This window comes from Ochotona princeps, chromosome 9, assembly GCF_030435755.1.
Source record: "Ochotona princeps isolate mOchPri1 chromosome 9, mOchPri1.hap1, whole genome shotgun sequence".
In the NCBI taxonomy this organism is placed as follows: domain Eukaryota; kingdom Metazoa; phylum Chordata; class Mammalia; order Lagomorpha; family Ochotonidae; genus Ochotona; species Ochotona princeps.
In genome coordinates, this window is record NC_080840.1 from 39340551 (window position 1) to 39360895 (window position 20345).

At 37.6% G+C, this 20345-nt stretch overlaps 1 protein-coding gene across 1 annotated transcript; it reads right to left on the reverse strand.

Annotated features, from left to right (window-relative positions):
- Positions 1-4140: 4140 nt before the first annotated feature.
- On the reverse strand, positions 4141-4983 carry LOC131481093 (high mobility group protein B1). Its single transcript, XM_058668372.1, has one exon. The coding sequence runs from the start codon at positions 4881-4883 to the stop codon at positions 4236-4238; it is 648 nt and encodes a 215-aa protein (XP_058524355.1). The 5' UTR covers positions 4884-4983; the 3' UTR covers positions 4141-4235.
- Between the last annotated feature and the right edge of the window lie 15362 nt (positions 4984-20345).

A 20345-nucleotide genomic window follows, 5' to 3' on the forward strand; every position in this document is an offset into this window, starting at 1 on the left:
ATTTTGTGTCATCTGTGATAATACACAGAGTACATGCAGATCAGAACATGAGTGGCATTTTGGGATTTGATTTTTGTATACAGGCTTTTTTATATATGCTGAAGGAATAGGATATGTTTTTTTCTTTTGTTTGCTATTATTTTTTGTTCTTTGTTGTTATTTACTTGCCAGGAGTTGATATCATTATTAATGAAGTGAGAGAGTTGTGCTTACGAAATGCAGTGAATGTATGTTACTGGAAAGAGGAGAACTGTGGGAAATGCTAGCGAAAGGGCTCAGGGGAGAGGTTGGTTAGGAAGAATCCATAAGCACCTACATCTATTTTGCAATATATGTGAAATTTACCATTTTTAAAAATAATTTTTAAATGAGAACTTATTTAAAATTATAATGATTTGCACATGCGGTGAACCATGTTTTATTGTTTGTATTCTGTCAAGTCTTACAGTTAATTTGGAGAACTGAAGTGGAAATTTAATGTTTGTATTGTGTCCCAACTTTATTCCATACCATGTTTCTTTTTCCATTTTATTTAATTCTGTTTTTTTGTGGCTTGGTTTGCTTGTTTTGGTTCATTTTTATGCCCTCTCTGTTTTTGAAAACTTTCTCTAGTCATTATTTTAGGTTATGTTTCTGAGTGACACATTCTGTTAGTTTTTCTTTTATCTGAAAATAATTTCCTTGGATATGACATTCTGGACTGACAGCTCTTTCCATTCAGTGCTTGATGTATTTGTCATTTACTTTTGACTGGAGCAGCTCTGATGATGGGAAATGTGGCATCATTTGATTTGCTTTTTTGCTTTGTAGGTATTACTGTGCTTCTCAGTCGGCCTCCAAGGTTATCTTTTCTCACCTTTTTCTTTCTGAAATTTGAGTATTATATGTCTGGTGACGTTTCTTTGGATTTACTCTGTTTGGAATTCATTCAACTTCTTAAATCTGTTTATATTTTATCACTACATTTGCAAACTTTCAATCATTTTCTCTCTGAATGTTTTTTCAGCCTCACCCATTTTGCCGTTCTCTTCTGATGACAAGAATGCTAGGTTATCTGTTACCGTTTTCAGGTGCCTGAGGCGCGCTGCTCATTCTTTATTTTCAGTCTATCGTCTTTGTATTCAGAGTGGGTAATTTCTACCACCACATTTAGAATTCTATCCATTGTTTAATCTTTCTTGTTACTGGGCTCATCTGGGAATGTTTCTACCTCATTGAATATTTTTCAGTTTAAGCATCTCATTTGTTATTTCTTTATATGTCCAATTACTTTGTTGGATATCTAGCCATGTTGAAACTCTAATTTTTCTTCTTTGTATTCAGGAATCCTGCTAAATGGTTATGGCAATGTACTTAGAATGAATGTCAAGAATTCTTTTCAGCAAATTCTAACTTCTATGGAATTCCAGCTTTGTATTTGACCACTGTTTTTTTTTTTTCTTTCAATTTGAGACATTCCAGGTTCTTGTTATACAGCTGATTTCTCTATAAATCCTGGATATTTTAGATGTTGTCAAGGCTTAATTATTGCTCCCTGCCTCCCTTCACTCACCCAATTAATATCTTGAAATAAAATTTTCAATGTGATGCTATTCGGTAATGAAGTCTTTAGGAGTTAATTCAGTTGCATAAGTGCCATTATGAAAGAGCCCAAAAGTGTTGACATTGGGTATGATAGTTATGTTCCCTGCATACATGTTAGAGTGACTGCTCCTGAACCCTGGTCTGTTTCTAATTCCAGCTTCCTGCTCACGTGTTCCTTCTGGAGCAGCAGATGATAGACAGCTTCAGTATTTGCGTCTGCTATCTACATGGGAGATCTAGATTGTGTTGTGGGCTCCTGGATTCAAGTTGCACAGCCTAGACTATTGCATCTGGATAGTGAATCAATGGATGGAATATCTGCTTGTCTTTTTTTTTTCTATGTGGCTTCCAATTATATAATAATAATTTAAAAATCAGACACCGCTGCAGATGTTGTGACCTAACAGATTTAGTTATTGATCAACACAACTGAGTTTCACACTGGAGTATCTAGTTCAATTCTTGGTTATTTTGCTTCTGATCCAGCTTTCTGCTAATACACATTCTGCAAGGCAGCCGGGAGTGGCTCAAATAGTTGAGCTCCTGCTTCTCAGAAGGGAGAAATAAATAAAATTCCTGGCCCTTGACTTTGGTCTGCTCTCGCCCTGCTCTTGTAGGCATTTGAGCAGTGTAAAGGTTGATGGAAAAATATCTCTCGTTCTTTGTCCTTCAAGTAGATGAAAATAAATCAGTAAGCAACAAAAAATCTTAGAAATTGAAGACAGATATATTCCTCTCTCATCATACTAGCACATGGAAAATATGTCATCCATGAAACAAAATGTTCATACACCTTGAACTTGGGCTTCCTAGGCCTTAGAACTGTGACTAGGCATACAACTGAGTTTAAGTTACTTTGTTATAGGAGCCTTAATTCATGAAGACATGTATTATGTTATAAGATTCTGGATTTTATTTAAACTTGTGTTGTGTGTGACCCTTCTCATATTCTTTTCTGCTAACAGCCAAGAGGGACAGGGTGCCAAAATAAGTTGTTCATGCCATGGAATCTAGGTAAGGAAGGATTCTTTGTGTTGAGTGTGGGCATTCAAACTCCTACCTAATTCATTGCCACCAGTAGCCTGTGAAGGGAATATTGGCACTTTTTTACTGGACCCTATGTACCCTCCTCTTTATCACCTGTAAGAGAGGGAGATGAGAACCTCATTATTGCCACATGGTGCAGAAATTTAGGAACCTCTATGGTTTCTGCCAATATGCTTGTAGGAATCTATATTCTACATGAATGTTACACAGTCATCTGTTTGTGCTTAATGTTGCCTGACAAAATTCCAGTTGGGTGTTCCTCCCTCCAGCTCAGGAGGAATGGGAAGTGTGCTTTCACTGATATGACTGGGAACATGATGAGCATTGTTCTCTGTGCTGCTTAGCTGCAAACAGCATGTCTGGTCTGAAAGATGTGTCTATGATATTGCTAATGTTTTGGTCCTTTGGCTGGAGACAGCAATTTTTTTTCAGGGCTTTTGATTGTTTGCTCTCACATATATTTCTTGGAGGTTGACTTCTCATACTTGGATCCCCTGCTGGTCTGCCCGTTTCTCTCCTACAGACTATGTCTTCTTATGTTTTAGAGACAGACTCTACAGCTGTTAGCAGTACAATGAAGAATAGAGAGGGTACATCTCATGTATTCTGGTTTCCACATATTGATAATTAACTAATCTTTCAATGTTGCTAAAGAATGGTCACCTTCAAGAAGTCTCAGGTTCTACTCAGAGGTGAAAATCTCCAAATGACACTAAATCAGCCTGGCATTCATCATCGTTTTGTATCATTCTCTCTTTAAATAGCAATCCAGCATGCCTGCATAGATATTTTTCTGGATCTCAATTTCCTTTACCAATTGCTTAAGTTATATATCTATTTTAGAAAGCAAAATTATATAGAGTATTGCTCTCAACATTATCATGAACAGTTCCATGTATAAGTAATTTTACTTGTTCCTGTAATTAGCTAACAAATACTGCCATAACAAAGTACCTTAGAACAGGACTTCACAATGTGCCTTATTTCTCAAGACCCAAAGCCAGGATGAAGGTTCTGAAAGGATTGGTTTGCTCCCTGGCTTGCAGATGGGTTCTTCTTACTGGGTTCCCAGAATATTTTCTCTGTGCATGTATAACCCCATACTCCACCCCCACATAGGCCTGAGTCATTACTCTTTGTGTTCCAATTTACTTTTGTCATCAAAATATATTCAGATTGAATTGCAACCAGCATTAATGGGTTATGTTTAAATCAACTATCTTTTTAGATGTCTTGTCTTTAAGATTTACATTCTGAGATGAGGGGTTCAACATGTAAACTGTGTGAGGTGGGTACATCTTAACCCAACTGCTCCAATATAACTGAAATGTGGAGGGTGCTTCCTACAGATCTTCAACTAACTGGTAAAAGTTATAGATGATAACTGGTTAGACAAGTAAGAAGCTGAAATTTCAGCACTTTCATGATTGTGACAAACAGTTTTCTTTTTTTTTTTTTTTTTTTTTTTTTTTTTTTTTTTTACAGTTTAAAAACAATTCTTACACAGCCTTACATTTCAATTTTTTTTTCTTTAAAAGGAGTGAGTTGTGTACAGGGGGGTTAAATGCTTTATAGACAAGAAAAAAAACTGCGCTAGAACCAACTTATTCATCATCATCATCTTCCTCTTCCTCTTCATCCTCTTCATCTTCCTCCTCCTCTTCATCTTCTTCATCCTCTTCGTCTTCCTCCTCTTCCTTCTTTTTCTTGCTCTTTTCAGCCTTGACAACTCCCTTTTTGGCTGCATCAGGTTTTCCTTTAGCTCGGTATGCGGCAATATCCTTCTCGTACTTCTCCTTCAGCTTGGCAGCCTTCTTCTCGTACGGCTGCTTGTCGTCGGCGGCAGTGTTATTCCACATCTCTCCCAGCTTTTTTGCAACATCACCAATGGAGAGGCCAGGGTGCTCCCCTTTGATTTTTGGACGATACTCAGAACAGAACAAGAAAAAGGCCGAAGGAGGCCTCTTGGGTGCATTGGGATCCTTGAACTTCTTTTTTGTCTCCCCTTTAGGAGGGATGTAGGTTTTCATTTCTCTCTCATAACGAGCCTTGTCCGCCTTTGCCATGTCTTCAAATTTTCCCTTCTCCTTAGCAGACATGGTCTTCCACCTCTCTGAGCACTTCTTCGAAAACTCTGAGAAGTTGACGGAAGCATCCGGGTGCTTCTTCTTGTGCTCCTCCCGGCAAGTTTGCACAAAGAATGCATATGATGACATTTTGCCTCTCGGCTTCTTAGGATCTCCTTTTCCCATGGTTAGTTATTTTTCCTCCGCGAGGCACAGAGTCGCCCAGTGCCCGTCCGGCTCTCGCTTGCCCCGGCGCTGTCTCTATGGAGCTCAATGTACTGCAATGGCTGTCGACAAACAGTTTTCTTAATTGACATGTCCTTTGAGGGTAGAAGTCATTTTCCAATGAATAGGAGTGTGGCAAAGATGAAAACTTTCTTCTGTTGGATATTTTCCCTCTAAGTTTAGAATAATCAGGTAATCTCCCCAGAGATGTGGACTTCAAAAGAAATTAAGGTGTTTTGTCTTTCACAATCCACATAAATTTGGCAATTGGACTATGACATTTGTTGTCAGAATGCTTACAAAGCACTAGATGAAAGCTTTAGAAGAAGAAATGTAATAAAAACCATTCTCATTTGTGCATTTCACAAGAAGAAATAAAAGAAATGTGATGTTGATGAACCTTTTAGATTTTTTACCTAGTGCAGCCAGAATAAAAGTGTGTCTCAGCTCCTCAAATTATTGTTTTCCTTGTTTAAGAAGTTTCGATGCAATGATTACAGCACGTTAAAAAATCAAACTTAACTCTTCTGTCAAACATCTCCACTATAGTTGAGAGCAACATATACTTATGAGGGAAGAGAATCTTTGCTTTCCCTTTTTAGTGACTTTACCTGAACTGGAATTTTATGCTCCAGAACCTAGTGTTTTAGATATTAACCTTGTTTTCTGAAAATGGTTTCATTTATATATTATGTTTGATTTTTATCTTCTTTCCATCTGAAAGGCTGGGAGACAGAGAGCCCGATGGGAAGAGATCTATTTCTTGGTTCACTTGTCTTATGCTACAACAATTGAAATTGGGTCAGTCTGAAGACCGGACCTTAGAACTTAATGCTGGTCTCTCTCATGGGTGGCAGGAAATCTAGTACTTGAGCCAAGTCCTGCTGCCTCACAGTGTATGTTAGCAGAAAACTGGAAGTGGAAACAGAACTAAGACTTGAACTCCTGCACTCTTATGTGGGTTATGAGTATTCCATGGGTTAGCTCCAGCAATGGGTCAAACGTGTTTCCAAAACATCCGTGAGTCTTTAATGTCCAGGCTCACTCCCCAGCACATCTGCTTTCTCAGCCCAGTTTCTAACATTTGGGAGGGGGAGGCTTCTCTGCACACAACCTCCATCCAGAAAGGATTTCTACTGGAAGTCTCTCACTGCTCACTCCTAATTGGCTGATTCAAGGCCTTCCCACTAACTAGCTCCTTGGCACTTAGTGCACAGAAGGTCTTGCTGAGCCACCATTAGGAAAAGCCTCATTGACCTTCCAGAGTATGGATTTTTCAACAATGTGTCCTCTTGGAGAGCCATTTCCTTTCACGATCCAAATGCAATTCGCTGAACAAATAAATCCAGTTGCTCCAGCTCTGTCTCTGCACAAACTCTAGGAAGAAGCTCCCAAGAAAATATCGCACAGCACAGTCTCCCTTTGTTTGCCATTCAAAGTTCTCTTGCCATAGCCTGTCAAGAGATGAACTTGGCACCCTTTTTGCTGGTCTGGTTTCCGAGCATTCTCTTCCTACATTTCAGAAAGGGTAGGTTCCACACCACACCATATTTTCTCAATCCATTTCCTCCAGAAATGCTACATAAATTTAAAAAATAATAATAATGGTTTTATGCAGTTATGAATCAATTATTTCAGGATTTGGCAAAATTCTCATTCTCTTACTGTGAAAGGATTGTCTCTCTAGAAAAAGCTCCTGGGTATCCTTTTGTGGTCAACTCGATTCAGCATACAGTCTCATTGGTCTTTTGGTTGTCCCATTTCTGCCTGAGGAAATGACCGCTGCCACCTCTAGTATCAGAGACCCTCATTGTTGACTGATGTAGGAAGTCTCAACAGGTTAACCAGTTGAGGAGTAGTGGTTTGAGGAGGAACTCTGTGCCTGTGCTGCAACATGTGAATGTGGAGGCTTCTGAAGAAATTGAGATTGGTTGTGAGGACTGAACTGCAGGCATGATCTGTACCAGCTGTAATCACGGCTCAGGACAGCTGGCTGAAGCCCAGCCTCCAGCTTGTTTAGGCAAGTTTGTAAAAACAAAAGCAAGGGAAAGGCAGATGAAGGAGATGCAATATTTTGTAATATAGAAAATTGTCATATTTTTACAGCTTTCTCTTTACAATAAATCCACACAGGATAGCTCAAAATGTTTGAAAATGATGTAACAGCAGCTTTCATGAAAATAAGGTTTGCTACAACTGAATGCATAATAATAGGGATGAAAGGTGTGTTTCAGGCTTTTCCAGAAACAATCTTTGTGAACACTCCAAAAAAGGTAAAGCTGCAAGAGACATCAGTATCATTTATTGATGGCAAAATTGCTGCTTTTGATCTCTCTATGCTATTATTGCATAGCATTTTTGGTTCTTCCGGTCTTCCGTGACCAAAGAAACCTTTTATTCTGTCCATGGGTGGTTCACTCACCCATCTGAAATTTGCTTCTTCCGGCATGCAATGGCCTGTGTGATGAGGTATTTTAAAAAATACTTTCCTCTCAGCCCACACATAGTGTAGCCCATCTTTATGGTCTGTTCCTTTGTCCATCTTTTCACAGAGCAGGAGCTGCCCAGAGTCCAGGGGAGATATCTTGGTTGTCAAGCAATCGCCAGCTTCCAAACCTGCATCTGGTCCAGACCAGGCAGGTTATACTTCAATAAGTGACATAGCTCATGACTTGTTATCAGTGAATTGGCTAAACATTCCTCTACTTCAGTGTCAGCAAGCATTCTTTATACATGTGGAAGAATTACAGTTTCATTTCCTCAGGATTATATCATCTTTTATAGTGCCTAAATTTGTGTTCTAACAATAGACATTGTTCACTAGCCCACATCCTCTTTTGGGACCACACACTTATGAAATATACAAGAAGTTATATAAGAATAAAGAATTTGAGATTACATAACCTGCAAACTTGGGAAATACGGACGTATGAAATGACAGTGTTACACGTTCATCTGTTTAGTGGGTACTTACAGCTTCTTCGTTTAAACTGCAGACACATAACCTTCAGAGTCTTTCTTGCAGCTTTCAGTGGTCCCAATTCACTTTCAGATTAGATTTACTTGACAAGGGGGTTGTACAGCCAGCATTCTTAATTTTTCATTTGGGAAGCTTTGTCACAAGCTACAGATAGCTTTTAAAGGTACTAAAAGAGCATTTTCAATGTGTGGTAACAGAGTTTCTCAAACATTATTTCACAAGAAATATAAGATTTTGTTAAAATGGATAATTAAGATTTAGCAGGTCCAGGGGCCAGGGGCTATAGTCTAGCAACTTAGGTCGTTGCCTTGCATGTGCTGGGATCTCATATGGGTGCTGTTTCTAATCCAGGGGTTCCAGCTTCCCATCCGGCTTCTGGTATGTGGCTTGGGAAAGTAGTTGAGGATGGCCCAAGGCGTTGGGACTTTGCACCCATGTGGGAGACCCAGAAGAGGCTCTGGGCTCCTGGCTTTGAATCTGCATGGCTCTTGTTGTTACTGGCACTTGGGGAGTGAATCATAGGGTAGCAGATCTTTCTCTCTGCCTATCTGACTTTCCAATAAAAATAAATAAATCTTTAAAGAAAATGTTTAACAGGACCAAGGTGAATCCTGAGCATATGTGTTTCCAACAAACTCGCTGGGATAGCTGATAATGCCAGCTCAGCGATACTGATTTCACTCTTACTGCATAAAGCTAGAAGGGACTTAACCAGCAGGAGGAAGGCTAGGATAAGACATATTACTGTGCTCCTAACTCTAATATGAAACACATCAATTTGTTCACTTTATAAGAATGAAAAAAATAAAGCAAAGGTAAAAAGGGATTTTCACAATAAGTTGGGAATAAAAGCATAATGGATGAATATTTAGAATACTCATGTTTCAGATCATTTATCTATATTTGAAATACTGCAATTTTCCTTAAAAAAGCATTGTGCATTCTTAGAAAAGCTGTGTATCATTGTTCTTACTGTTCTTAAGTTTAGATACCTTTGCATTTTGTCTATGGATTGCTCATAAGTTGTTTATCAGCATTGAACAAAATCATGAATTAGATTATCCAGTTATAAATATTGAGTCCATCACTAAATCTTAAACAACCCTGTCTAGAGTTGTTTCAAAGGGGATAGATGCATTGACAGGATCTCAATCAACGTGGGCTATAACAAGTGCATTCTACATTATAGTTATTTTAATAATTTCCCTCTCTGAAACTCAGAGGTATGGTTTTTGCTGAAGCATAATCTCTTCAAATTAGATACCTTCTTTCCATGTTGCCCTCCTACATATGTCTGAATTTTTTTCTCTATCTCTCGGAGCATCCAGCGGCAACCCCAGGCAGGACAAACTCCAGGACATGTGCATAATGACGCTATAGCCACAACAAGCTAGACCAGTGAACTAGCAACTGTGAACAGTGAACATTAACACTGACCACATCCTACTCTCCTAAGTGTGACTCTGTCATTCTTTCTTGCAGTTAGCTTGTGCATAGCACTTAGGTGTCTTCTAGACCCTTTACTGTTATCTTGGGTAAATGACTTCCCACTTAATTGATCACATTCCTATAATATTGACTTGATCAAATTTCCCATCAATTAATGTGCTTTTTCTCCTCCTCATTTTGTGTGAAAAGTAAAACACACACACCCCTACACCCACACCCACATTATATTTCAGTAAATTTGTTAAAAAATGAAATTGGTGTTCTAGTCCAGCCTGATCCTGCCCACTTCATACTCGGCCCTCATGCAAACCAATGGGAGCTGCAGCCTAGTTGGGGCGACTCCAAATAAACCTGATCGGCTCACATGGAAGACAGGGCTGGAAACAAAACTGACCCAGCAATTGCAACAACCGGCATGTGCATAAGCTGATTGAAGTGATGGACGGTGCCAGACCCTGTAGTGGCAATCACACACAAGAATCAGGTCTGGGATCACCTCAAAGTTTCTTTGGAGATCCCTCCAACTGAACTGCGGATCTCAGAACCCCAACCATGAAGAGACCATGTCAACCACTGTATTCTGAGCAGATTTCATCGCGATTGGAACGGCGAGATTGGCAGCAACTCAGACCTGTCGAACTATCAAAACTGCTTGAGCAGGACACCCGGAGCGTGTCTCACATCGGGGACCTGGCATGTGTGGGAGGCTGGGTGGAGCTTCTCCCTTTGTTTCTCCCCAACCCCAGATACAGAGAAAAAAGTGCTGATATTAGTGTGGAAACAATGGTCTTACCCACTCTCCTGTAGCCCTTGACCCTTTGCACCTTAATCAACTAAGTAAGATTACTTTTTGTTTTTTATTTTTTAAAAGATTTTATTATTATTGGAAAGCCGGATATACAGAGAGGAGGAGAGACAGAGAGGACGATCTTCCATCCGATGTTTCACTCCCCAAGTGAACCGCAACGGGCCAGTGCGCGCCGATCCAAAGCCAGGAACCAGGAACCTCTTCCAGGTCTCCCACGCGGGTGCAGGGTCCCAATGCATTGGGCCGTCCTCAACTGCCCTCCCAGGCCACAAGCAGGGAGCTGGATGGGAAGTGGAGCTGTTGGGATTAGAACCGGCGCCCTTATGGGATCCCGGGGCGTTCAAGGCGAGGACTTTAGCCACTAGCCCACACCGTCGGGCCCCTAAGTAAGATTATTTTAAAAAAAATTGGCTGTTTATCTTGTTAAATGTTTTGAAATACAAGCATTTTTTCCACATGCATATTCCATGAATTTAAAATATTTGCATGAATGAATTTTGAAAAATTGTGCAACATAATATCTTCTGATTCCCCTGTTACATTTGTTAGTCTGATTTCAAAGCTCTTGTCTAATTCTGGAGTACAATTCTGACTGGAACAACATTAAAATTATCATGAGCAATTGGTACTTAAGGAATGTCCTTAAATTTTACCTTTATACAATTATCATTTATCAAGGAAAGGTCATCCTAAATTACTTTAATTACAGCTGCTTTCTTTCTAGAGTAGCATTTAAGTGTTCTTGGGAGATTAAGCATTAATATGTATTACCAAATGGAAAATAATCTTAGTTTCCACTTCGAATGTATCTGAGAAGTAATTTCTGGGATGAAAAACTCATTGTAAGCACCAAAGCCTTTTCTTCTCTCAAATGGGGTTTATTTCAGGCCACTGCCCTTAGTTAAGATATACTATCTCATCTCTTCTACCTAGACTTAATCACATGAGCAGGCTATGATCTTTCCATCTTTCCCTGTCTATTTCTTTCATTAGTCATTTCGTTTTCTTGTCTCCTATTTTCTTAATTTGTTTTTACTAGTCTAGGCAAGGGAATAGATGTGAGTTTTCTTCTTTATATTTTAATCCACATTATTTCTCTTTCTATTACATCTCTTCTAGGAAAAGCTAAAACTAAATCACAATTCAAAAAAAAAAAAACCACATTTGCTTTTCATTAACTTAGAACTTGCTTTTTGTTAACTGGCAGATGAGTGGTAGGAAGCAGAACAAGTAAAACTTTACCTTCTTTAAAGCGTCTCTGCACAAGGCCCGGATCTCTGTGGCCAAGGGAAGTCACGCAAAGGTGTATAGTCACCCCTGGAGGTCTCACTGAGGTTCTGAAATTAGAACCAAGATGCCTCATGTGGGCTCAAGGATGTGCACAACCTGAAACTGAGGGCAAAGAGCAAACTCAAAGCAGGTAGCATGGCTAGGACTTTCTGAAGAGGTAGAACAGGTAACCCAGCTGATCATGTGGTCACTGGATGTTAGCCTTGTTGACTTGGCCGGACCTTCTGATGTAGAGACACGTACATCCCCTTCAGATACAAACAGGCTGTGATATTTATGCCAAATAGGAAAACCCATTGTATTTAAATACGCATCTCTAGGTCTCTCTCATTTGTATTGGTCGGAGAGCACCAGACGTAAGTGACACATGCACACTTATAATATGTCCTACTTGCTGTAGCATTGTTTTCTGTCCTGGTACTGTGTACTTGCTACTTTCTTATTAAAATTAAAATGTCCTAGATTAATAATACAACTATTGATCTTAATTTATTAACAGTCACTTGGATCAAGTGTGATCTACAAAACTAACCATTCCTCTGATGGATGCATTTAATGAATGGTGTGGAAGGAAAGGGAAATGGTGGTTGTAAAAATAAAACATCTGGGGGCTGGTGTCGTGGCATAGTGTTACACTGAAGCTGTCTGCAATGCCAACGGTCCATGTGGGTGCAGATTTGTGTTGCTACTGCTGCACCTCTTATCCAGCGTTCTGCCAGCGGCTTGAGAAAAGTAGTGGAAGACAGCCTATGTGTTTAGAACCCTGCTACGTCTGTGGGAGACTTGAATGAAACCCCTGGAGCCTGGCTTCACCCTCCTCTAGAGCTACCCACCCGGGCCATTTAGAGAGTGGACCAGCACATCTCTCTTTCTATTTCTTTATATCTCTCCCTCTTTCTGTGTATATCTGTCTTTAAAAAACATATAAGCAAATCTTAAAAAAATGATATATTTAAGAAATAAAGCATAATATATGATATGGGTATCATTTTCAGACACAGGTATAAATGAAACAATAATAAATCTATGTAAGAAAAAATCAAATCATATGTTTGAAATTATCACTAATATTATGATTTTTCATGATACTTTTGGGGGAAGCAAGCAAAAAGTTGGAAGCAGAGCTAGATCAGACGAACAAAAGTATTCAGGAATTGAAAGACACTATTAGCAGGCCTAATATAAGAGTTCTGGGAGTCCCAGAAGGTGCAGAAAGAGAAGCTGCGTTTACAAATGTATTTAATGAAATAATAAGAGAAAATTTCCCCAATCTAGAGAATAATTGGGAAACAACATCCAGGAGGGGCACAGAACTCCCAACAGGCTTGATCAAAAGTGATCTTCACCAAGACACATGATCTTCAAGTTCTCTTCAATCAAACATAAGGAAAAGATCCTTAAATGTGCACGTGAAAAAAATCAACTGACGTATAAAGGAATGCCAATTAAACTCAAAGGAGACCTCTCACAGGAAACTCTACAGGCCAGAAGAGAATGGAGTGACATATTCCAGATTCTAAAGGAAAAAAATTTGTTGGCCCAGGATAACATACCAGCAAAGCTTTCTTTTGTCTTTGAAAATGAAAGAAAATCGTCCACAGTACAGAAAAGTTAAAAGAATTTGCCTCTTCCAAACCAACCCTACAAATGATACTTCAAGATGTCCTCTTGACAAAGAGGAATAGCACCCAACAAAATCAAAGGCAAATATGAAGAACATCCCAGTAAAATGACAACAGAAGACTAAATCAATGAACAACCCATTCCTAAAATGACAGGACCAAATTACCACCCATACATATTAACCTTGAATGTAAATGGCTTAAGCCTAGACTGGATTAAAACACAAAACCCATCTATTTGTTGTCTAGAAGAGACACATTTCACCAACAAAAAGCAGAGGAAGCTCTATCTCATGGATTTTGATGTTTTTGTTTTTGTTAGTTTAATCTCTTCAAACAGTTTCTTCTGATTAAACTATTCAGTGACTCATAGATCATACAGAAGTATCATTTTCTTCATGAAGGCTCTTGATTTTCTTTTTCATTTCTTTAGTAACACATTAATCATTCAGTAGCATGTTATTTAACTTCATGGTGTTGTTAATTTCTTTTTTCTTCCTATTATTTATTTTGTTTTGTGGCTTTTCATTTAAGGAGATGTATAGTAGCTGTGTAATAGAAACTGTCATACCTAGTAACATGTTATTTAACTTCATGGCATTGTAAATTTCTATTTTTTCTTCCTATTGTTGATTTTGCATTGTAACCTTTCATTTAAGGGGATGTATAGTAAGTGTGAAATGGAGACTAACATATCCAGATGTGAGGATACAATGTAGTATGCATCTCTACTTCCAGACAAAGATGGACTTACAATGAAACTGTTTACTATATCTTGACAATAGGACGCTGGACACTCTGCCATTGTCCATGCTTGCAATGATGGATATATGACTGTCTATGAAGAACTATTCTATAGCAATGATAAAGAGGAACTTGGTGGAGGGGATATCTGGAGGGGATAAGAGAATTCCCAGGAACTTATGGAACTGTATCATAAAATGATAATAATAATAATAAGGTATTTTTAAAATGTTGTCTGCTAGGCATGCATAAAGGATATTTATAGTTGAAATACAATGACATCATCAGATGTTTTGGTACTAAGCAGTAAGAAAAAGATGAAATGAACCAAGCAGGAGAGGTTAAGAAAAGTGTCCCAGTATTCATTGCTGTGAGAATTTAAAAGCTGAGGCTTTCAACAAATAAGGCTTCTAGTGGAAGCAAAGACATCACTAGGTCACTGTGAAACTGAAGATATAAGAGGAAGAAATGAGAATTGCATTCAATAAAAGAATGAGAATTGATATTAAAAGTGATTACACTCTGTAGCAGCTTTAATTGTCAAGATCAATTTTCCCTTTAAATCATGCTCTTTATTGGATTAAAATTTGTGTATCTTTTGTCATCTAATCTCTCCTTTCAGTCTTTCTCATCCCGGATGCAATGAACAGGTTGTGGAGCCATGGTTATACCCCATTGAATAGCCACTATGTCTACTTTGCTCATCCTGTCTGTTATAAGGCTACTGCCCAGATGTCATATTTAGTCATCTTTCTCACGTGCGCAGTGTTACTTGATCTCTCCTCCTTAGGAGTTTGGCCAAGTGTACAGTGAATACATTGTTCATCTCTGCTTTAAGTAGTGGCGGTTGTTAACTTCACTCAGATTCCCTCTCATCGTAGGTCACACTTGAATAGCTCTACCTTGTTTCATTTGGTATTTGTTGTTGTTGTTGCAACATCTTGCACTTGAAGTGAATTATTCAGTCCTTGATATTTATTTATTATTATTATTTTTACTTTCATATAATGATATTTTAAAAGAGTTGTGGAGAAAAAGAATGAAAAAAAATGAATTTATCAGCAGGAGTGTAACCCTGCAATAAAAATAGCCAAGTCCACATTGCAGCGTCTGAGTTTGAATCCTGACTTCTGCTCCAGACCCCAGCTTCCGTGCTTTAGGGGGCAGCAGTGATAGCTTCAGTAGATGGGCTCCTGACTTCCAGACAGAAGACTTGGGTTGAGTTCTCAGGCCTTGGTTCCTAAATTCACGCCACCCTGACTTTCTCCAGGTGTCTATCATGGGCATTTGGTGAGTGAACCAGCATAGATGGACTTGTTCTGTTTAATTAAAATAAAAACAAACAGAAAAGAGTGAAGTTTATTTTGGTGCAATACATCTGAGAAACCACGCATCATTGTTTTTGTGTTGTTTTGTTGTCAGGTAATATATATTTTCACGAACTTTTTAAGTATTCCAGCAACACAAGAGTTTGATATATTCTCACACCTGGTTTATTCTGGGATCCTTTTGTCTGCTTTTACTCTTAGGGTAGCCTCTCTTGTTGATCTAGTATGTCTCTTCCAGTGGGCTGCTACCATGCTACCCATCGTAATCCTCAACTATTCTTCACAGAGGAAGAGAAGAAACCCACAGTAGAGCGACTTCAGCAGTATTTTTCTGGATGTCAGGTCTTCACTAGGCCCCATTTTTCTTTTGTTGAAATGTGAACATTGATCACATGATTTTCCATATTTTGACCAAGTCCCTTTCCAGATCTTAATATTCTCAGGGCTGCTGAACTACATGTACCATCATATCAGTCACATACTTATGTGATGAGTTTGTTAATGTATTTATTTATTTTTTAAAAAAATAAAGATCTGGCTGCACTGAGAGCTCAGTGAGATCAATCTCTGGGGATGCTCAGGATTAAAGAATTTGGAATTAATGGAGGAATGCATGTAATCAATTTGCATCTATTACAGCCACACACACACACACACACACACACACACACACACACTGTTTAGAGTTTTCTGGGGAAAAGTTAATCCTCTAAATAACTAAAAGCAGGAATTTTAAAACTAGATGTATCTTATGTGCTTATAAACACACAGAAACTATGGAATGTGATTATACTTAGCAGAAGCTTGCCATTTCTAGTTTTCCAATGGAAACTTCTTAGTGATTTGTAATGAAATAGGGTTTTCTTGACATGTGAAGCCTTTTTTTTAAATTTATTTATTTTTATTGGAAGGTCAGATATACAGAGAGGAGAAGAGACAGAGAGGAAGATCTTTTGTCCGATGATTCACTCCCAAAGTGGCTGCAATGGCTGGAGCTGAGCCATTCCAAAGTCAGGAGTCAGGAGCTTCTTCCGGGTCTCCCACACAGGTGCAGGGTCCCTAGGCTTTGGGCCATCCTTGACTGTTTTCCCAGGCCACAGGCAGGGAGCTGGATGGGAAGCAGGGCAGCTGGGATTAGAACCTGTGACCAAAAGGGATCCTGGGCACGCAACATGAGGATTTTAACCACTACGCTATCATGCCGGGCCCGATATGTGAAGTGTTATCATTTATCTGAAGACACACATGATTTCAACCAATAATTGAGTTTCAGAGAATTAAAAAAAATCTGTTATTGAAACATCACTATGTATGGAGTTGATAATAATAATGTCTGTGTAATTTGTTGTGGGTTATCTTTAATACATTAAAAGACCTGAAGATGGAAATAGGTCATAAATAAGGGATTTGCAAAGCACATTATTACTTGGTATTAGAAACGATGCACTTTCACTCACATGTCTTAATTACAATAATGCAGGGATAAAGTAAAATCATACTGGAAGGCAACTATGATATGAAATATGTCCTTTTTTGAAAATTTACAGAAAGGGTGCCATTAATAATTCCTGCATTTAAAATTCACTTCATTGCTTTGATAGAAGTCAGAGCTTGGGCCAAACACCTCTTCTGTAGTACTAATCCATCATGGAGTATTTTTGTCTCTAATTTGAGTGTCATTGTTACTTTGGCTCATAATTTCTTAATGCTAAGCAATGAAAACTTTTAACTCTATGCCTTTAATAATAAGCAATAAGTTATGTCCAGAAATTATCAGATGTGTTTCAAGACACTGATTTTTGTAGGATTGAAGCATACATGTAAGTATTCCATTTTAATTTACCAGCTGCTTTCTATTTAGCAGTTGAACAGTGTAAGCCATTGCATTGTGACCGCAAAACTACTAGCTATTGATTCCTACAATGGTTCGATATTTTATTTTATAAATGATAATTCTGTCAAAACTATTAGCTTTGTTTCATATTTTATCACATTTCTTTCCTCCTTTTTATCAGTTTTTGTCTTTATATTTTAAAAAATGAAGGCAACACAATTTTAGGCAGTCACAAATTTTAATATGGAAAATAATCAGTTTGGGGAGCTTATCAAAATGTAAATTTTGCATATTAGCAAATCTGGAGTGAGGCCAAAATAAATTATCCTGATATTTCATATCATCTTACAAAGACCTTGACGGCTTCTGCAATAATTTCTTGTACAGCAGGGAATAAAATTAGTTTTTTTTTTACTAAGGCACAAATTAAAACTATGTATATATACTAGCATTAGGAAGATCATCATCATTTTAATGATTACTGGGAACTCTTCACATAACTCCTCATCCCTTATTTTGAGTTTACCAAAGTTGGCTGGTTTATCAAATACTTGATGAAGCAAATGCCTTTGGATAAATTAGCTAAAACAGTGTTCCTTTGACTCTAGCTGGTGTGAGTAACCTCCAAACAGCCTCTCTCCACCTCAGTGTGCCTCATGGTAATGAAAGGATCAGTGCATAAAAGCTTGACTCCCTACCAGCCACAGTAGACACTGACAATTCTTAATTGATCATGACATTGGCACTGTAGTTCTAAATTACAAGAACCATGGATATGCTTGACCAAGATTTATCAGATCCATCGCAGGAATGCTAATATTTTCATCCAAGAGCTGGGAACAATTTTCCAAGTTGCATTTTAGAGAAAATAATTAATCTTTTTTGCTTGACATATCTTTTTTTAAAAAAAAATATGAGACTTTGAAATTTACTCTGTATCTCTGTTAAGCTGGCTTAAATGCATATACAAATTCAACTAAATACGAGTATATCAATATTCTCAAAATGGAAATAAGGTAAGAAATAGGCTTTGGGTGATCATTCCCTACAGAAATATATGAGTGGCACCATTACTTTGAATGAGGAATTTGCTGAACTTACGCAGAGCTTATGACTCAGGAAGTGTGGCACAAAGCCCAGAACTTGTATTACTTAATAGCCCTACAAATAATCCAAAATGTACTCTCATTTGAGAACCACAGATGAATATAGAAATCTGGAGGTATAGTCTTGGATTGCTTTTGGGTTCCCCACAACAATGAAACTTACAACATGTTATCTAACTTTTTAAACAGATGAACACATTGTTTCATCAAATTAGCCTTTTAGTACTTCCATTTGATAAGAATAGAAAAAGATACAGGTTTTTTTTGAAGAATTTCTAACATAGGAGTTTACAAGTTGGTTATGGACTGGCAGCATTTTTCAACTGTTAACTGCATTAAAGATATAATTGCCATATATTTAGGAGAATGTCTAGAACGTAAACAGTCTCCTTTGATTCAGAGAGATAGAGGCTTCAGATGATGAGGGAAGATAAATAGAGATAATGCATAGGTAAATAAATGGCAGGCTAATAAGAAACAACAGATTGTTGATACATGGATAACAGACATGCTTTCTTTTTGTCTTTTGATATTCAATGTCTTCATTTCTAGAGGAGAGATAATAATATCAAAAATGCATATTATAATCAGATTAGTCATGTAGCCTACCTCACAGAACGATTGTACATAGTAGGTCATATATTTGTTGACAATCAAACACTCAAATGCCTTCTAGAGTAAACTTTATAGATGCAAGATTATGTTAGAACAGAAAAAATGCAGAAATAGGAGGCACACAGTTGGAGGACTCCAAATGTAGTCAGGCCATTGGAATGTGATTCCAGTGTGGATATGAACAATTTTCAGGTCCTAGGACAGGTCACCAGAATTGTAAGATCTACTTTCTTGTGTGAAGAAACGTTCAAATCCACCCAGGGTTAATAAGATTTTTCGGTAACTGACCCAATCAATGGGACTCTATCCTTTGGAAGGATTTTACAATATTTATTGAAACTACTCAACCTGACTACATTAGGAAACGGGCAGTATTGTGAGCAAATGAGCCTGACTCTGCTCCAATAAACCTTTTTATGTACACTGAAAGTTAAATTTTAAGTCATGTCCATTTTCCATTGAATAATATTCCTTCTTGACTTTTTGTGTGCCCTAAATAATAGGTGAAAAATTAGACTTGCTGCTGAAACTTTACTTCATGGACCTTTAAACTGGATTATTCACAAGATCCTTTATGCTGTCAAACTCTTGATTCTGTTACTATGATTGACCCTTGAGTCATTCTCATACTCAATCTGATTTCTACATATCTACCTGGTATTCATCCTATAAATTATCTTAAAGTTGCAACCTCATAATTTTGAAGGGTAATCCAACAGGAAAAATAGCCATTCCCAGATATTTAACTCTAATCTTCATTTATCAAATGATAAGTTATTTATCTTCCTTTTTAAAATAAGCTTCTGAAATTTATAAAGCTAGCCATCAAAATTCTAAACGGAATATAAAAATTGCCAAGTCATGGGCCAAGAGTAATCATTCATTAAGCTGCATTTAATTAAATAAACCTAAACTAAGCCATCAAATAGAATCAAAGATAAATGATCTTTGGATGTCTTTGTTCTTTCTTTGTGCTTGTTTAGCAAAAACAAATAATGTTAACATTTCTTTCTTGTTGGTTTTCATTTAGCACATACAAAGAGCAAAAGAAATAATTTAGGGACTCCCACACATGTTGGTTATTAAATCTTGCATTATTTCAAATTTATCTGTGCTCATTACTTTTTTTAGATTTTTTTATCTTGTTTTTACTTTTGACACAGAAATCTTAGAGCCAAGCTATTACCTTTATTAAAATAAATTCTAGAATTTTTTATCCACATTAGTATTGTTCTATTTAGACTTTATTGTTTCCATAAAATTTTAAATGTAATTTTTATTAGGATAAATTGCTTTCTTTGCACCAAATTCTGAGGTTAATATCTTCATTGTAGATTTAGGAGTATATTAGATTTTCTTAGGCTGTAAGATGAAAGGTTTACAAAATGCACATTTTTAAGTTTAGCATAGAATCATTCTCTAACAAACTGGGCTAATTGGTCATGGTGCTTCAGTATATTCCTAATTATCATTAGATATAAAGCTTAAGAGTTGTAAGTTTAATTAGAGTAGGAAAGATGTTTGGTTTAGCAGCTAACCTACTGGGTTAGCCAGACAGAATTGGCTATCAGCTGGTTCATGTCCCGGATTTTCCGCTTCACATTCAGCTCCTTGTTTGTGTCTAGGAAGACCAGTGAAGAGTAGTCC